Raw genomic sequence first — 16256 nt, forward strand, 5'->3', positions numbered from 1 at the left:
GTATTTTATTTCTTATTGCAACGTACGTGGCGCACATTTCAAAAGCATTTCTCACTTGCAACTCGGGTGAGGCAGGAGTTTTTTCCTATTTTTTCCTAGATTTTTTTTTTTTTTTTTTTTCATTTCTACTCAGCCTCGAAGCTGACTGTCAACTTCCTTCTGGCTCCCCATTCCCCAAAATCCAATTCTCTATGCGGGAATCTCACTCCCTTTTTCCGGCCAAAATGATTGAGTTTGACGCGCTGGCAGCATCAATTGCATGCAAATTTTGTTATTATTCGCATTGCTTTTGCTCTTTGCAATTGAAATGCCACTTTTGCTTGACTTTTCGCTGGAGGCAAATAAATATGTTGATATTATAAGAAGCTAAATCCGCATCGATTGTACGAAAATGTACCATATTTCCAGCTAATTCCTAATTATATAGATACATATCTGGCAGGAAATGAACCAACAAAACAGCGAGTTTCTTAAAAAGTTGCCTGTAAACTTGAACTAGCAAAGACAATTTATGTTCTTGCTTCTCAAGGTTTTTCTTCTTTTTATACATATATATTTGTAGCCCTTCGAGTTGTAATAGTCAATTTCGGTGGAGTTTTGTCCCTCTCTCATTTAATTAGCTCACAAATATGTGTGTTGACAGCTGCTGCCTGACAATCTTTTAGCTAGAAATTTGTCCCTCAGCTTGGAATGAAAATACTTGTGAAGTCGAAGCGGTGACACTTTTGCTTTTGTTTTCCCAGCCACATGGGGCTAAGGGGAAAATTCGCTGGAAGCTGAAAGCTTCAACTTGTGCAGCCCAAGAGGAAGTTGTTTCCAAGAGCTGGCGCTCAGTGGGTTAAAGGGGTGAGGTGGTGTTGGTGTGTTATGTTGGTGTTGTGTGGGTTTTGAGGTGGGTTGCCACAGCTGCTGGTTGCAAGTAGAACACAAGTTTCACTTGTATCTCTCTAGCTTTACCTAACTAGAATTTTGTAGATATACACGGAAATAAATATTGAGATTAGACTGTAATTGTAAAAATAACAAATATTTAAACTAAATTTTAATGAACATTTGTAAATATTCAATTAATATAGAATATTCTCAGCTATATTCCAGCATTTTTACATCACATATTTTTTCTCTGTGCAACATTGTTTAACTCAAGCCAGTTAGCTTTTGTTGTTTTTGTTGTTTTTTACTGCTAAGTTGGTTAGCTTGCTAATTTCCCCCTTCTGGTTTTCCACCAAACCACCCCCCTCCCCTCGCATTTTGCTACACCACTTCAAGGACACTTGAAGCTGCCTTCGGCGGCGCACAATGCATAAATTTGGTTTCTGATTGCAAGCCCAAGCCAAAATGTTAATTAGCTGCAAGCCGCGCGCTGCACGTGAGACCCAAAAAAAAAAGGAAAAAATGCAGCTCGAGTCGAGTAATAACAATAACAATCCAAATTACGCGCCTGCGCTCTGAAGTTCAGTGAAGTGCAGCAAATGAAGTTTACCGAAAACGAAACTACCAAAAACCATTCAGAAACCCTTGAAATTCGACAAGTTTTTTACTTATTGCTTACCCTAACCAAGATACAAGATATTGATGGAATGTAGAAGAGATTTGTGTCACGATGATGCGGATATATCTATAAGTCGTTTTGAAGCAATGATTGCATGCAAGCAGCTAATCATTTGTGCAATTTAAGTATTTATAATGCTGAGATAGCAGAAAAAGTGGATAGAAGTGCAGACTTATTGGGAAAGAGAAAATTTTTAAATATATGATATATATATAGTATGTTTTAAAGCAGGTTTATGATCAGAAATGGTTCAAACAAGTTAAAACCGCTTTAAAGCCAAATGATCCTAACTTTGTATCTAAAATATCTTATAATGTGGAATTAGGATTAGGATTTTTTAATATCTAATCTATAATAATCCTTTAGGAACTGGTAGTGTATCCCCTCAGTCGATTTCCTTCACCTGCTCGCATTTAATGTTGCAAACCGCAAACGCAACAAATGCAGTCGCTGAGTTACAGAAATATTACAGAATTTGCAGGCAGTCCGAGTGGTTAAGGAAATAAATATAAGACAAAGGCTGCCAAAAGGAGCAGAATCAAAATGAAACGAGGGGGAATTTCGCTTTGCTCCTGTGGAGTAAAAAACTTTGCCACTTAAGACGGCGACGGCGGTTCAGAGCTCAAGACGGCAGCGCTAAGCTGGTTAACAAAAAAAAATACACACATATATATATAAAAAATACAACAAAATAAAAACCAGTAAGCAAAGTTGTCGGCACTTTTTGTTGTTGCGTTCGCAATGCCCCGCGAAAAGTGCTCGAAATTGTTGAACTGCTTTTGGCTTTGCCAACTGCCGACAAAAAAAAAATGTTAGTGGAAAGCAGGGGGGTTAAATGTGCAACATTGTGGCAGGCAGCATTTTGTCTGCTGTTGTTTTGTGCACCATACGCATTTTGCGGCCCAACTGGAGTTGTATAAATATTGTAAATTGATTTTAAATGGGATGGCGGAGGGGTGCAGTGAGTTTCGCCTCCTGTTAGATTTTTTGATGTGATTGCCCTGCAAGTTCCTTCATCATCTCTTCACCGCAAGCGAAAATAAATCAGCGCTTGTCTGTCTGTGGTTTTTTTTTTACCCTGGGTTTTTGCACATAGATATATATATTTTTTTTATTCTTCTGTCCATCAGCCGACCGTCGACTTGGCCTCCTCCCCCATGTGCTAAAAAAAAGACCCTCAGACAAACTGTGGCGTGTTTTTGGTATCTCCTTCGTCGGCGGTAGTGGTGTATAAAATCATCAAGGGTTCAACAGTTTCCTTGGCGATTTTTTAGCTTGGTGGCTTTTTTACTTGCGGCATTTAATGTCCCGGCAGCCGGGTCACTTAACATGCAACTTGATTTTTATTGCATCCCCATAATTTATGACCAACCCCACGTAATCCCCCTGAAATGAGGTGTAAATTGTTAACTGGATTGTCTAGGGATTTTATTTTTGACCGCCAGTTCAATGACTTTGTAATATTTTCAGATGTATTTATTTATTGAATGCGATCGTTTACTTAATGCGGTTTTTTTGTTTTATTTTTTGCAGGTTCTTTCAGCTCTGGACATTCTACAGCCACCGCATTTGGATTTCTTTCAAGAAATGTATCCTTTTTACAATATGAAAACAAGAAAAACTCAAAGAAAAGTTGAACTTTTCAACGCTGAAGAGTGAAATTTTGTGGTTTTCAAGGAACCATAATTTCTTTTTTTAATTTTTGTGGTTTTACGTCTTCCCTAGCTTAGCACTTTTTTATTAATATAATGCGTCAATTTATAACTTAACGGAAATACTTTTCTCATTAGGCAAACATTTTAAGATGTACCAACAAAAGTTTTTATTTTTAATTTTGATGTTTAAAGTAACCACAACGGCTTGTAATTTTCACCAATAAGTTTTCTACTCTTTGATGAACTCGGTACTTTTAATCGGTACTTTATTAATCTTTCACCCATAGAAACTATAAAAATTTGATTTTGCAAAGTGAGTGGCTGCTTTTCGGGCTTCGCAGCCGAAACTTTTGAGCTAAAAGCAAATGTAACTAATTGAAAAAGTTTTAAGCACAAACAAACAAGGCAAAAAAAGATGTGTTGAAAGGGAGTTTCAAACTTTTGTTTGCTCCTTTCGCTCGTGTCGCTATAAAATTGGTTTCCACCTTAACTCCTCTCTTTGAATCGATCAATAGCTATGTGATAACGGAGCTGCTGCAATCGGATCTGCACAAGATAATCGTGTCGCCGCAGCACCTGTCCGCCGACCACATCAAGGTGTTCCTGTACCAGATCCTGCGCGGCCTCAAGTATCTGCACTCGGCCCGCATCCTGCATCGCGACATCAAGCCGGGCAATCTGCTGGTGAACTCGAATTGCGTGCTCAAGATCTGTGACTTTGGATTGGCCCGCGTCGAGGAGCCCGATCAGGCCAAGCACATGACCCAGGAGGTGGTCACCCAGTACTATCGCGCACCGGAGATTCTGATGGGCGCTCGCCACTACTCGTCGGCGGTGGATGTATGGTCGGTGGGCTGCATTTTTGGCGAGCTGCTGGGCCGTCGCATCCTCTTCCAGGCACAGAATCCTGTGCAGCAGCTGGAACTGATTACCGAGCTGCTGGGCACGCCCACCATGGAGGATATGCGTCACGCCTGCGAAGGCGCCCGCACCCACATGTTGCGCCGGGCGCCCAAGCCGCCATCCTTCTCGGTGCTCTACACACTCAGCTCGCATGCCACGCACGAGGCGGTGCACCTGCTCTGCCAGATGCTCGTCTTCGATCCGGTACCATATATATTATCCATAGTGGAACACTTTGGCTAATTCCCTCACTCCCTTGCAGGACAAGCGTATCTCCGTGACAGATGCCCTGGCGCATCCGTATCTGGATGAGGGGCGTCTGCGCTACCACTCGTGCATGTGCAAATGCTGCTTCACTACCTCAGCCGGAATGCGTCAGTATACGGCTGATTTTGAGCCCTCCGCCGGCCAGCCCTTCGATGATCTGTGGGAACGCAAGCTGACATCCGTGCAGCAGGTCAAAGGTGAGTGCAAATCATATTTATATCGCAGGGACATAAATAATCTGTATTGAAACTTGCAGAGGAGATGCACAAGTTCATTGCCGAGCAGCTGCAAACGGGTCGTGTGCCGCTGTGCATCAATCCACAGAGTGCAGCCTTCAAGAGTTTCGCCAGGTGAGTGAGGAGTGCCCGGCCAATGTCACCAAATGAGTCTCCCTTCCACCACCGAAAAAAATAAACCCTTTAAACTTTTCCCACCTCTGCACGCAGTCCTGTCTTTACCCTCCCAAAAAAAAAAACATTTTACAAATTTAACACCTTTTAGTCAAAATTGTAAACCTTTTTAATTGATACACTCTTTTGTTTACTTATGATTTTGAACTTTATTGTTTTACTTAATTGACCATGGCTTCCGTGTAATGCTCTCTATCTCTGAACCTATTCCGCTAATTGTCGTACCTGTCCCATCCAACCCGAAACTATCTCTATCTAACTCTCTACCAACCAACTACCGAACTACGATTATTATTTGTAACCTTATTTTTAAATGATCTTTTTCGTTTGTTCTTTTATTTTTGTTGTTCAACATGGATATTAATCTTGAAATTTCTATTAAATCGAATCGTTATATTTGCGTTGTTAAGCCAATGAGAATGAGAAAATCTACTACTACTACCACTACCACTACTACCACTACAACTTGCACTGCTGCTCCTGCCGCTGCTCCAATCCGCCGCCGCCTACTGCTGCGCTGTCCTCGAGAACCGATCCAGGTCCAGATCGAGATACTAGGCGCGCGATCTCCTCTCACTAGAACGACTCGATATAGACACGCAGAAGTCGCCAGATACTAAACGCAATCTGCCGATTGATTGACGAATGAAAATGATAATGAAAACGAAAGCGAAATCGAAAACGAAAGCACACCCAAGATAAAGATACAATAATACAGATACAGAAAATGAGGCCTCGGGGCGGCAACTGTCTCTCTACTCCTTCTTAGGTCTGTTGATAAAGCGAAAAACTTACTAAATATTTATTTATTTAGTTTATCACCTTTTTTGTTCATACTTCTTTTTATCTATTTTTCTACCTTTGCAAATGTGTATAGAACCAAATGAAAAAAAAGGAAACAAAAAAAGAACAACTTATTTAGTTTTAACCATTTCCTTATAATTAACTTTTAATTTTTAGTTATAATCCTACGTTCATTTCTTTTAAATGGGTATTCTTGCGTAACATTTTTGTGTACATACATGTTTTAAAAATCCAACAAAAATACGGCAGTCTAACCAAGAACATTATAAAATTGTTTACAAATGTCGCAAAGAAAATTGAGTACAAAATTGGCAAGGCAATTACAATTAAGAATGGAAACTGAAAAATATGCAGAGACATTTTCAACTATTTTATAAAGCTATTAAAATCGATTTAAATCGCATAAATATGAACATAATGCATATAACCAGCTCCATAATCAATTTTGTGTTTATGTTTTGTGTTCGCATTCAACTCATATATCTATATACTATATATATATATCCGTAATCGTGTACAGCAGATTTCATCCAGTAAACAAAAGCCCATACGCACACACAGACCATAAATCCCTCCATGTTTCAACTAAGCAATCATTCCCATATCAAATGTTATGCACACCTATCATTAAACGTTACAAAGGACCTATTGAAAATGCTTTGAATATATCCGTGCCAAAGAAAAGATATTTATATATTTTATGTCAAATTCAAGTGTAATGAAATTAAGCAAAATTTATTTTCAACTTGTAAATAGCTCACGCACCAGTCAGCCCTTCATTTAGCTCAGTCATTGTCCTGCCTGATCCTTAAACATCTCGTTATCCATGAAGGTTTAGAATATAAGCCTAAAAAATACCATCCATATGCTTGGATAAGTTAACATAAATTCGAAAACTGCACAGGAAATCATGCAAAAAATATATTTGTACAATTTGCAGTGCAGCTGAGCAGCAGTGACAAAGAAAGAACTGAAGTAGATTTGAACGCTTGAACAACTACCATTCAATGACTTGAAATTATTATGATTAACAAACCAAACCAAACGGAAACTTTAACTTTGTACTTTAAATCCCCCTCCAACCCGAAACTCTTTTTGTAGTTCTACTTTGTACATTTTCATTTCACGTTTTAAGTTTTAAGTTCGTTTTCAATGGGAGCTATTTCTGTATTTAGTTAGTATTTTGTCTTAAATTAAAGCTTTAAATGTTTTCTGTAAACTTTTCGTTGTACATGGCATGAGCAAACTAATCTAGATGTTTAACTAAAAACCACCCATTAAAATGCAATATTAATTAATATTCGTTTATTTTATCATTTTTCCCCACCTGGAATTTAGTTCGACTGTGGCACATCCTTCGGAGCTGCCGCCCTCGCCTCACCAATGGGAATGACGGCAAAATGAGGCGATTGCTGCCTAAAATCGAAACAAAAGCAACACAGCCAAACGATAGACACTTGCCGCCGAGAACAAGGAGGAGAGGAGTCGATTCGCAGTCCAAAAATCCCTAGAAAACCATCCCCATCCAACCAAACCCAGAGATGATAACTCAGCCAGGAACAACTATTGAATATTTTTTAAGCGCCAAACGGCTTTTAAGTGGGCGTTTGTCTGTTTGAAAGTCAAAGCATTCCACCACCGAAATTAACTAAAACAAAACAAACAAATATTTAATAATACTATAGACAAACAAATATGTAACGTAACTCAACGGAAACTAGTCTAAACAACAAAACTGTAGTTAAAGCAGCAACGGTATCGACGCAAACCAGCAAGTTTAAGGAAAACGAAAATATTAAAAAAAAAAAGAAATTAACGAGAGAGAGGGGAGCAGCAGCAGAAAACCTACGCACTAAACACAAAGCGTATTTAACAAATAACTATAATTTTTTGGCAACAAAGCAGACATTTTGTTGTGCTTGACATGAATTGGAAACGAAAATTCAATTAAAATAAACAACAACCGAAAATCGTTTTATGTTAAGCTCCTATTAAAACTATGTATATGTAAATTAATTAGCAACACACACAGACATCGTATTCATTATATACAAGTATGCTTAAATCTTAAATATATCTATATATATATTTAAAGTAAAATAGTAACAAAATGCACACAAATCCAAAATTTGTTTGCCAAAATTTACCTCAAGCGTTAGTCCTTTTCGTCCGCAAAAAGGATCGATTCACTTTCTGTTAGCTTACGACAAAAACATTTAATAATGCAATGTGTAGCTACAGTTAAATGTGTACTAAACGCTAAAAGAAAAACAAATTCTTTTGAAATTATGCAACTATTTTTATTTACACAAACGTTTGAAGCTTCAATTTTGAAACTGGTTTCTAGAAATATACTCTAAATGTAGCTGGCCACAAAAAAATGGTCAGCCCTAACTCATTAGGAAAAAGGAAAAATATTCGATGAAATAAGTTCAAAGTTTCAACTGTCGACTGAACAAAAATACAATATAAATTAATATATAAATATAAATTAAACAATTTCAACATAATTTAGTTACGACAATTTTCGCTTTGATAATAGTTTGTTAGGCTTTTTAATCATTAGTTTCATAAAAGTAAACTATACAATAAACAAACCAACAAATGAAAAACCAACAAGTGGACGACGCACTGCCCCCAGTGAATGATTCGAGCGGAACGATCCCAACTGGATGGAAAGAAGGGAGTGATCCCATTTCTCCTTGGAGTCTCAAGGCGCCGCCCGAATCAATTCGATTTTAGTTATGTTTAATTTGCTCTTAGTTGATTACCATGTAATATAGTTTAATTTTCGACTAACTACACCTCTGTCTCTCTCAATGCTCATCGCTATAGACTATAGCTAAGGTGCAGGACAGGATCGGTTATAGAGGATCAATTGCTAAGGCCTCGGCTGCCCAGAACATTAAATATGTTTAAGACTGAGTTTTCTCATTTGACGATGACGATTGATTGATTGAGGATATGCAATATATAATTCGCACTTCATTTATTTGAAACGACAAAATTTTGATGTAGATTAAGCACTTAAACGAAATTAAAAAAAAAAACGTATACCGTGTATGTGTATTTGAATGTCTTTTGTCTTCAATGTTTAGAGCAAAAAAAAATGCATGAATATTTAATCGAAAAACGATGATGGAGTAGAAGAAACTCTTGAAGAAATTTAAACTGAAGCTAAACTTAAACTTTTCTCTTCTTCGATTCTCTTAACTGTGCTGCTTTCTTATGTATGTAGTTATTAATTATAGCATTATATATATTATCCAATATATATAGATGGATGGATTAGCGTAAAAACAAACAAACAAAAACAAAACAAAACCAATATGAATTCAAAACTTTCACGGAGATCTCATAGCAAAAACAAAACGAAATGAAAGAAAAGAAAAGCATAAAGGCACCGAAATGCCAAGGCATTGTGCAGCAGAGTAGAGTTTCTTTTCAACTTTTGTTTATAACTAAAGTTTTTCTTAACCGTAAACATATAGAGTACAGATTGTTTTCCCCTCATTTGACCAGAGACAAACGCTCGAATTAAATTGACATCAGCATCGACATCAAAATCATTTACATCTCTAAGCACATACTCCCCGTAGTGGTACATATACAATACGACTACGCATACGGATAGTTAGTTTTCGTTCGGTTTAGACACCGTGTACATAGCATTATCTCCACACCCCCACCAATAATTAGCCCACAACTCTCTCCTTAGCTCAGTAAGACGGTTAGCTATTATGAGGTAATACGAGTACGATAAGTAATGGACATGTACATTATACTACACGAATAGCACAACCCCCGATTGGAGCAGGTCTGAACTAAAACATAATGTAATTCACACAAGATATCGGCCCATATGGGCTGTATGATTTGAGGGGCGACTGTAGCGCCGGTTTAAAATGAGTTCATAAGTTAAGATCAACTGTAATTGTAAACTGCATAAGTATTTGACTTGTAAACCGATTTTAAGGATCATTCTTAATTATATATACTAGATACGAATTACGCATTAATTTACGTTAAATGAGGATAATACGAAAAATTGTGTAAACTGTTTGTATAAAAAATAAGAACAAAACAAAAAAAGAAGAAAACGAATCCATTTTGTTTTATTTTTCGCATTACCTAAAGTGGATCCAACCCAACCCAATGCATTTGCTAATTAGAATTTATAGCCATGTAACACTGCACGCCAGACAACTAGCACCCACTATATACGATATGTGTATGTATATTTATGGACAATATTTGAGATTAAAACACACACCACACCAAAAATTCTTCAAGTTTGTATTAGAATACAGGTACAAAGACAGCATTTCATTGAAAGCGGATACCTAAGGATGCCACGTACATTATAAACTTTGAATATGAACCAAATATGATGATGAGACTCTCGGAGGAGAGAAGTCTTTTGAAACCAGAATTGGTCAAGATTGGTAGAATAAAACATAAAAATGATTGCGCTCAGGTTATTAAATGTAAAAATTACAAAATACTCCTATATACATATATGAAATAATCCCAAATTCGCATAGCATACAAATAACCACATATATGTACGTTTAACATGTTTAACAAAAGGCTGTTTGTAGAAATTGTGACACAGTTTTTTTAACCCGAACCCACTAACCCACATCTAACCGACGATTAACCAACTCGTTGTGTAAATGCAAAAAGGATAATTGAGCATCTTCGACTCCACAGTGAATGTAGTTCTAGTTGCTTACACTAACCAGACAGAAGCTGGCTGCTTTGTGCACTTCGAGATATTATGTAAATACTAAAGAAAATGATAAATATAGTAATCGTCGTACATAAATTTAGAGAAAACTTTGTGATTGCTTCTCATTGATGATGATGACATAACTGTTTCGTAGGACAACCTTAAGGCAAATATTTTTTCTTATAAGCAGCATGTAAAAACACTCGATACGCTAACCGACAAAAAGGCAAACGCTATAATGTAGGACACTCCAAAACGTAGTTAACAAACACGATTTAAATCCATATAAAACACATCCTATAACCTTCAAAAATCGATGGCAAATGCTTAACCAAAAATATGATATACGAGTTATTGTATGTGTACGGGAAATTTGCTAAATGTTGTAAAAAGTATATTACTCGATTATAATGTAGCACTCGAAATGGAGTCTCTCCAATCATGTAGAAATCCTCATCCAGTAAAAGCACGCAACAAAGTTCCCTAATACTTTACACATAATTTGGTTTCCTTGATCCGCAAGCTAAATTAAACATGAAGTGTTTAACTGTATATACAGAGGTGGTCAAAAGTATTTACACAACGAGCTTTTTTTTCAATTAGTTGACAATTGAAAAAAAAGCTCGTTGTGTAAATACTTTTGACCACCTCTGTATGTAATGTATTAACCACATTAACCGGATATAAACTAACTTAAAATGAAACTAAGACCCAAAACAGTGTAGTGGTAAATGGGTCGGTGGAAATTGTAAATTACCAAATGCAATCCTTTCTCCAGGACGAAGTGAAGCTGCATAATTTACATTGAAATCGTAAAGACACACTAACCATTGTATTAACTAAACTAAACCACACTAAATAAAACCGCATTAGACTTACTAAACATTATTATAACGTAACTAAAAAAAAAAGAAAGAAATATGGAAGAAGAAAAACCGTAAACAAATGCTTTCAAACTAAATAAAGTTCTTTGGAATTACAATGCAAAAAAAAACCAAAAAGATAAGAAAAAAACCCAAGTGTTATTTATTGTAGGTGGTGGTAATATTCCCTAGTTATATACCTTCTTATCCCAAAAACAAGACTCTTGGACGGTTTTTTATCTGGCTTAAGTCAAGCTTTCATATATTCAATATAGAAAGAAATCAATCTTAATTCGTTTTTATGGCTCAACTTTTACAAAATCTACCCATCTCCAGGTGGGTAATATCAAATTTCAGATAAGCTTACATGTCTAAATGGGGAGCTGCTCCAGCTCTTACAATTGGCTTAGAAATTAAATTGGTTCTGCTTCAGTCTTAGACAAAGTTATGAAATGCCTTTGATGTAAATGTATGTACGAAAATAAAGGGAACTGCTTCACGTGAAATGGAAAATAAACGGTGTGCCCAAATACTGATAACTAATCCTTGTTGCCGTAAATACTGTAGCTCTTCTCCACGAAGATCTGGATGGAACGCTTCACGTTCTGCTTGTGCGGCTCGGGCAGCTGTTCCAACTTGGGTAGGATTTTCATTAGGAAGCGGAAGTCGGGCGATAGATTTATGTTCGTCTCGATCTCCTCCGAATTCATTGTCAGCTCCGAATTCTCGGACTTTAGGATCTTGGTATTCTGAATTGGCAGTGGCATCTGGATGGATGAAGGCACTGAGCTTGGTGTGGACGTGATCTTTGCAAAGTTAGTTGGATTCTTTTTGGGCGGCAATGTTATATGTGGTCTGGGATTGTTAACCACCGGCTTGGCTTTAGCCACCACTGGAGCTGGTTTGATCTGCTTCTGTTCTTTGTCCTGTATGCGATTCAATAGCTCGGGCAGTAGTTTCTCCAAATGCTGGGTAAGATTGGCCTGCGGCTTGTCGGCCATAATCATTAGTTTCTTGCCCGCCACATCTTTATCCTGCTCCACAACCACGAACATCTTACGCTTCTTGGGCTGTCCATTTGTCTCCAGAGTCTGACCCTTCGTCTCATCCGATTTTTCGGTGATCACGTACAGTTTCCTCTTCTTGGCTTGGCCGTTATCCAGGCGGTTCAGTCCATTCTGGGAATCCTCTAAGGCTGATAGTGGTAACGAGGCTTCGTAGTCGGAGTTTATGGACAGCACATCGCTGGAGGCCGAGGAGCTAATGGAGTGGGAACGCTGTGGCATGGGCATAATGCCGGTGTTGGTCTTCTTGGCCTGGTGTCTATTGGGGCTCTGAAAGAAAAGGCGGTTCATTAAAATACATTTATATATGTACAGACAAATTAGAAAATAAGAATATTACATTTAAAGAACGTCGAACGTCGTCTCTCTTCTAGGTCTGTCGCTATCCGTTATAAAAAATTAAATTTTTACCGAAAAATAGCTTTGTAAGTATTTTTTAAGTCATGCTTGTATTTAATGTTGTTTAGAGTACCATTTAATGCGCAAATGATTTATTTCGATTGGTTAAAAAATAACGAAAATTGCGTTATGAAGACTAAAACATAATTTCTGTCTGAATTGAAGTTTAGCTTGGGTCAATTACCAACCCCTATGAAAGCTGAACTTTTGTTTTCTTTTGTGCTGCCACTCACCTCAACAAGTTCAATGGTGGTGCTGCTGGCCACCGCCGACTTGACTGCACCGCTCCCAGTTCCTGCAGCTCCTCCTCCTGCTCCCGCTCCTGCAATGACAGACCCTCCAGCGCCGTTAATGGGTAGCACAATACCCTTGGAGGACGAGGACTTGCGCAGCGGCGTCATCTTGATGCGGGTTTTGGCCATCTCCTGGCGTTGGCTAAAGTGTCTGGAGCAGATGCGCAGCTTTTGGAGGCCGCCGAGTTGATCCACCAGTTTAGCGCTGACTCCAAAGTGACGCAGCCAATGATTGCAGCTGCACGTAAATAAGAAAAATAAGAAATAACGACTACTATTACTAACCACCGAAAGCTTAGTTCAGTACGCTTCTTTTGGAGGGAGAAAAAGCTTTTCACACATTTTCCTAGTTATCACAAAATGGAAAACATACCAATTATTGGGAGAAAAAGAGTCCACGAGCTTGTTGCGATCGGTTGTGCGGTTCTTTGTTTAATGATTAAACTGACAAAATGAAACTGCATTGGAGTTTCGTTCTGGTTCTTGCGACGCTTTTAAATTAGATCCGACTTTCGCTCTCCGCTCTCTTTATCGCTCTCTCTTGGAAAAGTTCTTGAAAAAGTTTTCGCTGCAATTAAGCTCTTTTTATGCTTCTTTTGCGAGTGCGAACGAGAAGCAGCGCTTTCGTACGCTCCTTCTCGCTCAGCGGAAGTTTAGCGGGGAATTGTTATTGTTTGTTGTTGCTGTTGCTTTTGCTGCAGCTTCTGCTCAACTTCCCCCTATTTTTGTTGTTGCTGCCAATGTGTGGAAGATGGGGGAATGCAGCTTATTTTCTTTTTGCCTTATGCTTATGGCTAGGCGAAACAACAACAACAATTAAGGCCTTTAGGGTGGACCGAATGCGAAATTATTGCGCAGGTCAGGGACAGCAAAATCATTGTCTACCTTATTTAATCTAACTTGTTAGCCAAGTTTTAAATAAATTTTAATCGCTTGCCCATTTGAAAACCTTTTCATAAAAATGGTTTATGCTTAATTTACAAAACATACGTACAGCCGTTAGAAACTAACATTATTGTCATAATTCACTTTAAAATTTCATATCGGAATCTTGCAACTTTTTAAACGGAACTCAATGACTACAGTTAATTAAACTTAGCGAACTTCCAGTACATTCTTTAAATTGTCATTCTTATAAAAAAAAATGCTTTATTTTGATTTTGCTTATGAAAGTGACTTTTTGGTCTCAAAGTACATTTGGAGATAATACCGCCAAAAGGTAAAAGATTAGCTTTCCTTGATAATAAATAAAACGTAACATTCTGGGGTTTCCTAAGAAAGAGAAAGAATATGCCTAACAGTGGTTCACTCTAAACTCCATGGCCAATGCCAAGTAACTTTGGCAGACGGAACACTATTTTTTTTTTGCGCACCAACTGCAGAAACTGGAGATGAAGAAGCGGCAAAGAAAAACACAAAATAACTTCACTTCACGGCCAGCAGAGCAGAGCCCCACGCGCATTTGTTGCATTTACAGGAGAGCGTGAGAGCTATAAATAAATGGGAGTCGGAATCTGGGACCTATCCCCCGCCCACCCACTGCCCCGCCCACATCGGCATTATTGCATTTCTGATTGCTGCACTGCACAAGTTCTTAGCCGCCATGGCATTGAGATATTCCTATGAAAATGATGCACTTCTATGCGAATCGAGAAAAAACAGAGAGAGACAGAGGAAGAGAGGGAGGGCGAGAGTTCAATGACCTTTGACTGCGAGTATCGGTATCGGTATCAGACGAAGAAGAGGAGCACCGAGCGGGGACCAAAGCTTTGGATTGTTATGGCTTTAATGGTATGGGATGTGGTGTTTAAAATAAAGAATGAGCACTTGTGATTCGCAACAAAAACAAGCTTCAGTGATCGAATCGATCGGAAAGCTCTCCGTAGGCTCTAAAAACAGGTTTAATGTGGTTCTTGGCAGGAACCTACATATGTATGTATGTATATAATACTCACCGATCGGTATCGTGGACTGGAAAACGACGCAGCTCATTGGGCTTCACATCCTGGCAACCCATCAGGCAAATCCTGGAGGAAGATGGCAATAATGGTTCCGGCCCATTAGCGCTAGGATTTAGCGACACAGCCTGGCAAATCCGAAGAGTGGTTATCATATTGGTCATCTAATAAAGATTATTTTAAAATTAGATAAAGTCACTCATTTAAATGTAAGCTTATTGCTCATTATTATTTTATACCAAGAATTCGTATCGTTACATTTTAGATCTAGTTTAAGAAACAAAGAAAATAAGTGCATAAATATGTCTTATTTATTTTCATACACGCCATACTTAAGAATAAATGAAAACCTATAATGACCCCAAGAACTTTCGCTCTTGCGAATAAAAGCTTGCCTTGCTGCACGTTGAAAAGCACCAATAAGATGCACATCCACGGAAGAGCTTTTTTGGATAACTGGTGCTTGCTTTTCAAAGCCGCGTGGTCTTTTACAAAATACTATGAAATTAAATATAAACATATGTACCCCACATAGCCATTATTTACGTATGCTTATCTTAGGCAAACAGATACTTATGTACATAATAAACTTACCTGTCACACGAAGTCTCCTTTTCTCTGACCGGCCGTTCTGAGTTTAATAACCCCACTATGAGAACACTAGGTGAAAGCTTTCGGTTACGGAACTTTGAATAAAATTGGCGCCGGTTTAAGCGATCGCAGCTAGATACGATTAAATGAAAAGGGCTTCTATCTGCTAATTAGCGGTATGCTATGCGGCTCCGATTACGATTCTGTTACGTTCTGCATTCTATACTGCGCTACGTCACTCGTGGGCGCAGACTGTCGAAAGCTCCGCCTGCGTCATCCGAAGGCACCGCGCGAAGCTCGGTTTGGAGAGCGTCTCTCCAGCTTTGTCGAGCTTTGTGCCCATGCGTGCGAGATCTTCGCCGGAAAGCTCTGACCAATTCGGAATCAGGCTGAGATTTCAATCGCGCACAGTAAAAGCTACCATTGAGGGACATTAAAAAATAGGTATTTCTTTTATGATATATTTCAATGAATCATATTTAAAATATTATAGTGTTTTAGGAAGAAAGTACTGCGCAATGAATCTAAATTACTTCGACGAAAGTACTTCAACTTCTACTTAATAATATGATGTCTGCGCACCTTTTAATTACGCAGCTTGTAATTGATTATATATAATGTATTTATTTATAATGCAATACTTAAATGCCAATTAACTCTAGTTTTATATGTTTTTCTAGAAATTAGCATTTAGATAGCATTTGCGCTTATCAATTTGTAGTGCCATAAATTTGCGACATAGCTAAGCCGCCAACTGTTCCATCC

General features: G+C 38.2%; 2 protein-coding genes across 4 annotated transcripts in view; one reads left to right on the forward strand and one right to left on the reverse strand.

The window, feature by feature from the left end:
- The window catches only part of LOC117141197 (serine/threonine-protein kinase NLK), a 64921-nt gene extending 56281 nt beyond the window's left edge, over window positions 1-8640 (forward strand). Inside the window, exons 3-8 of one of the 2 annotated variants that reach the window (XR_004459466.1) lie at window positions 3086-3141; window positions 3723-4314; window positions 4373-4574; window positions 4634-4727; window positions 5198-5556; window positions 6930-8640. Coding sequence is in view for 1 of the 2 variants with exons in the window: in XM_033304548.1 (XP_033160439.1) it covers window positions 3086-3141; window positions 3723-4314; window positions 4373-4574; window positions 4634-4727; window positions 6930-6984 (999 nt within the window). In the remaining variant the exon portion in view is untranslated. The remainder of the gene's footprint in view (window positions 1-3085; window positions 3142-3722; window positions 4315-4372; window positions 4575-4633; window positions 4728-5197; window positions 5557-6929) is intronic. The other variant, XM_033304548.1, reaches the window with a different exon arrangement.
- Window positions 8641-11416: 2776 nt separating this feature from the next.
- Window positions 11417-15735, reverse strand: LOC117141199. Of its 2 annotated transcripts, XM_033304549.1 has the most exons (4): window positions 15495-15735; window positions 14898-15064; window positions 12883-13180; window positions 11417-12520 (listed from the first exon to the last, which is right to left on the reverse strand). In XM_033304549.1, the coding sequence occupies exons 2-4, from the start codon at window positions 15062-15064 to the stop codon at window positions 11726-11728; spliced, it is 1260 nt and encodes a 419-aa protein (XP_033160440.1). In that variant the 5' UTR covers window positions 15495-15735; the 3' UTR covers window positions 11417-11725. The 2 variants fall into 2 exon arrangements, with proteins under 2 accessions (XP_033160440.1, XP_033160441.1); XM_033304550.1 differs by lacking the exons at window positions 14898-15064; window positions 15495-15735 and adding an exon at window positions 13316-13418.
- Between the last annotated feature and the right edge of the window lie 521 nt (window positions 15736-16256).

Source organism: Drosophila mauritiana, chromosome 3L (genome assembly GCF_004382145.1).
Source record: "Drosophila mauritiana strain mau12 chromosome 3L, ASM438214v1, whole genome shotgun sequence".
Lineage (NCBI taxonomy): Eukaryota > Metazoa > Arthropoda > Insecta > Diptera > Drosophilidae > Drosophila > Drosophila mauritiana.

Bases quoted from the DNA above. Each gene is read 5' to 3' on its own strand.
- LOC117141199 (XM_033304549.1), bottom strand. From the start codon at position 15,064: ATGACCAATATGATAACCACTCTTCGGATTTGCCAGGCTGTGTCGCTA. The intron at 13,181-14,897 runs GTGAGTATTATA...ATTTACGTGCAG, and splicing joins CCAGTCCACGATACCGATCG to CTGCAATCATTGGCTGCGTC. The intron at 12,521-12,882 runs GTGAGTGGCAGC...CTTTTCTTTCAG, and splicing joins CCACCATTGAACTTGTTGAG to AGCCCCAATAGACACCAGGC.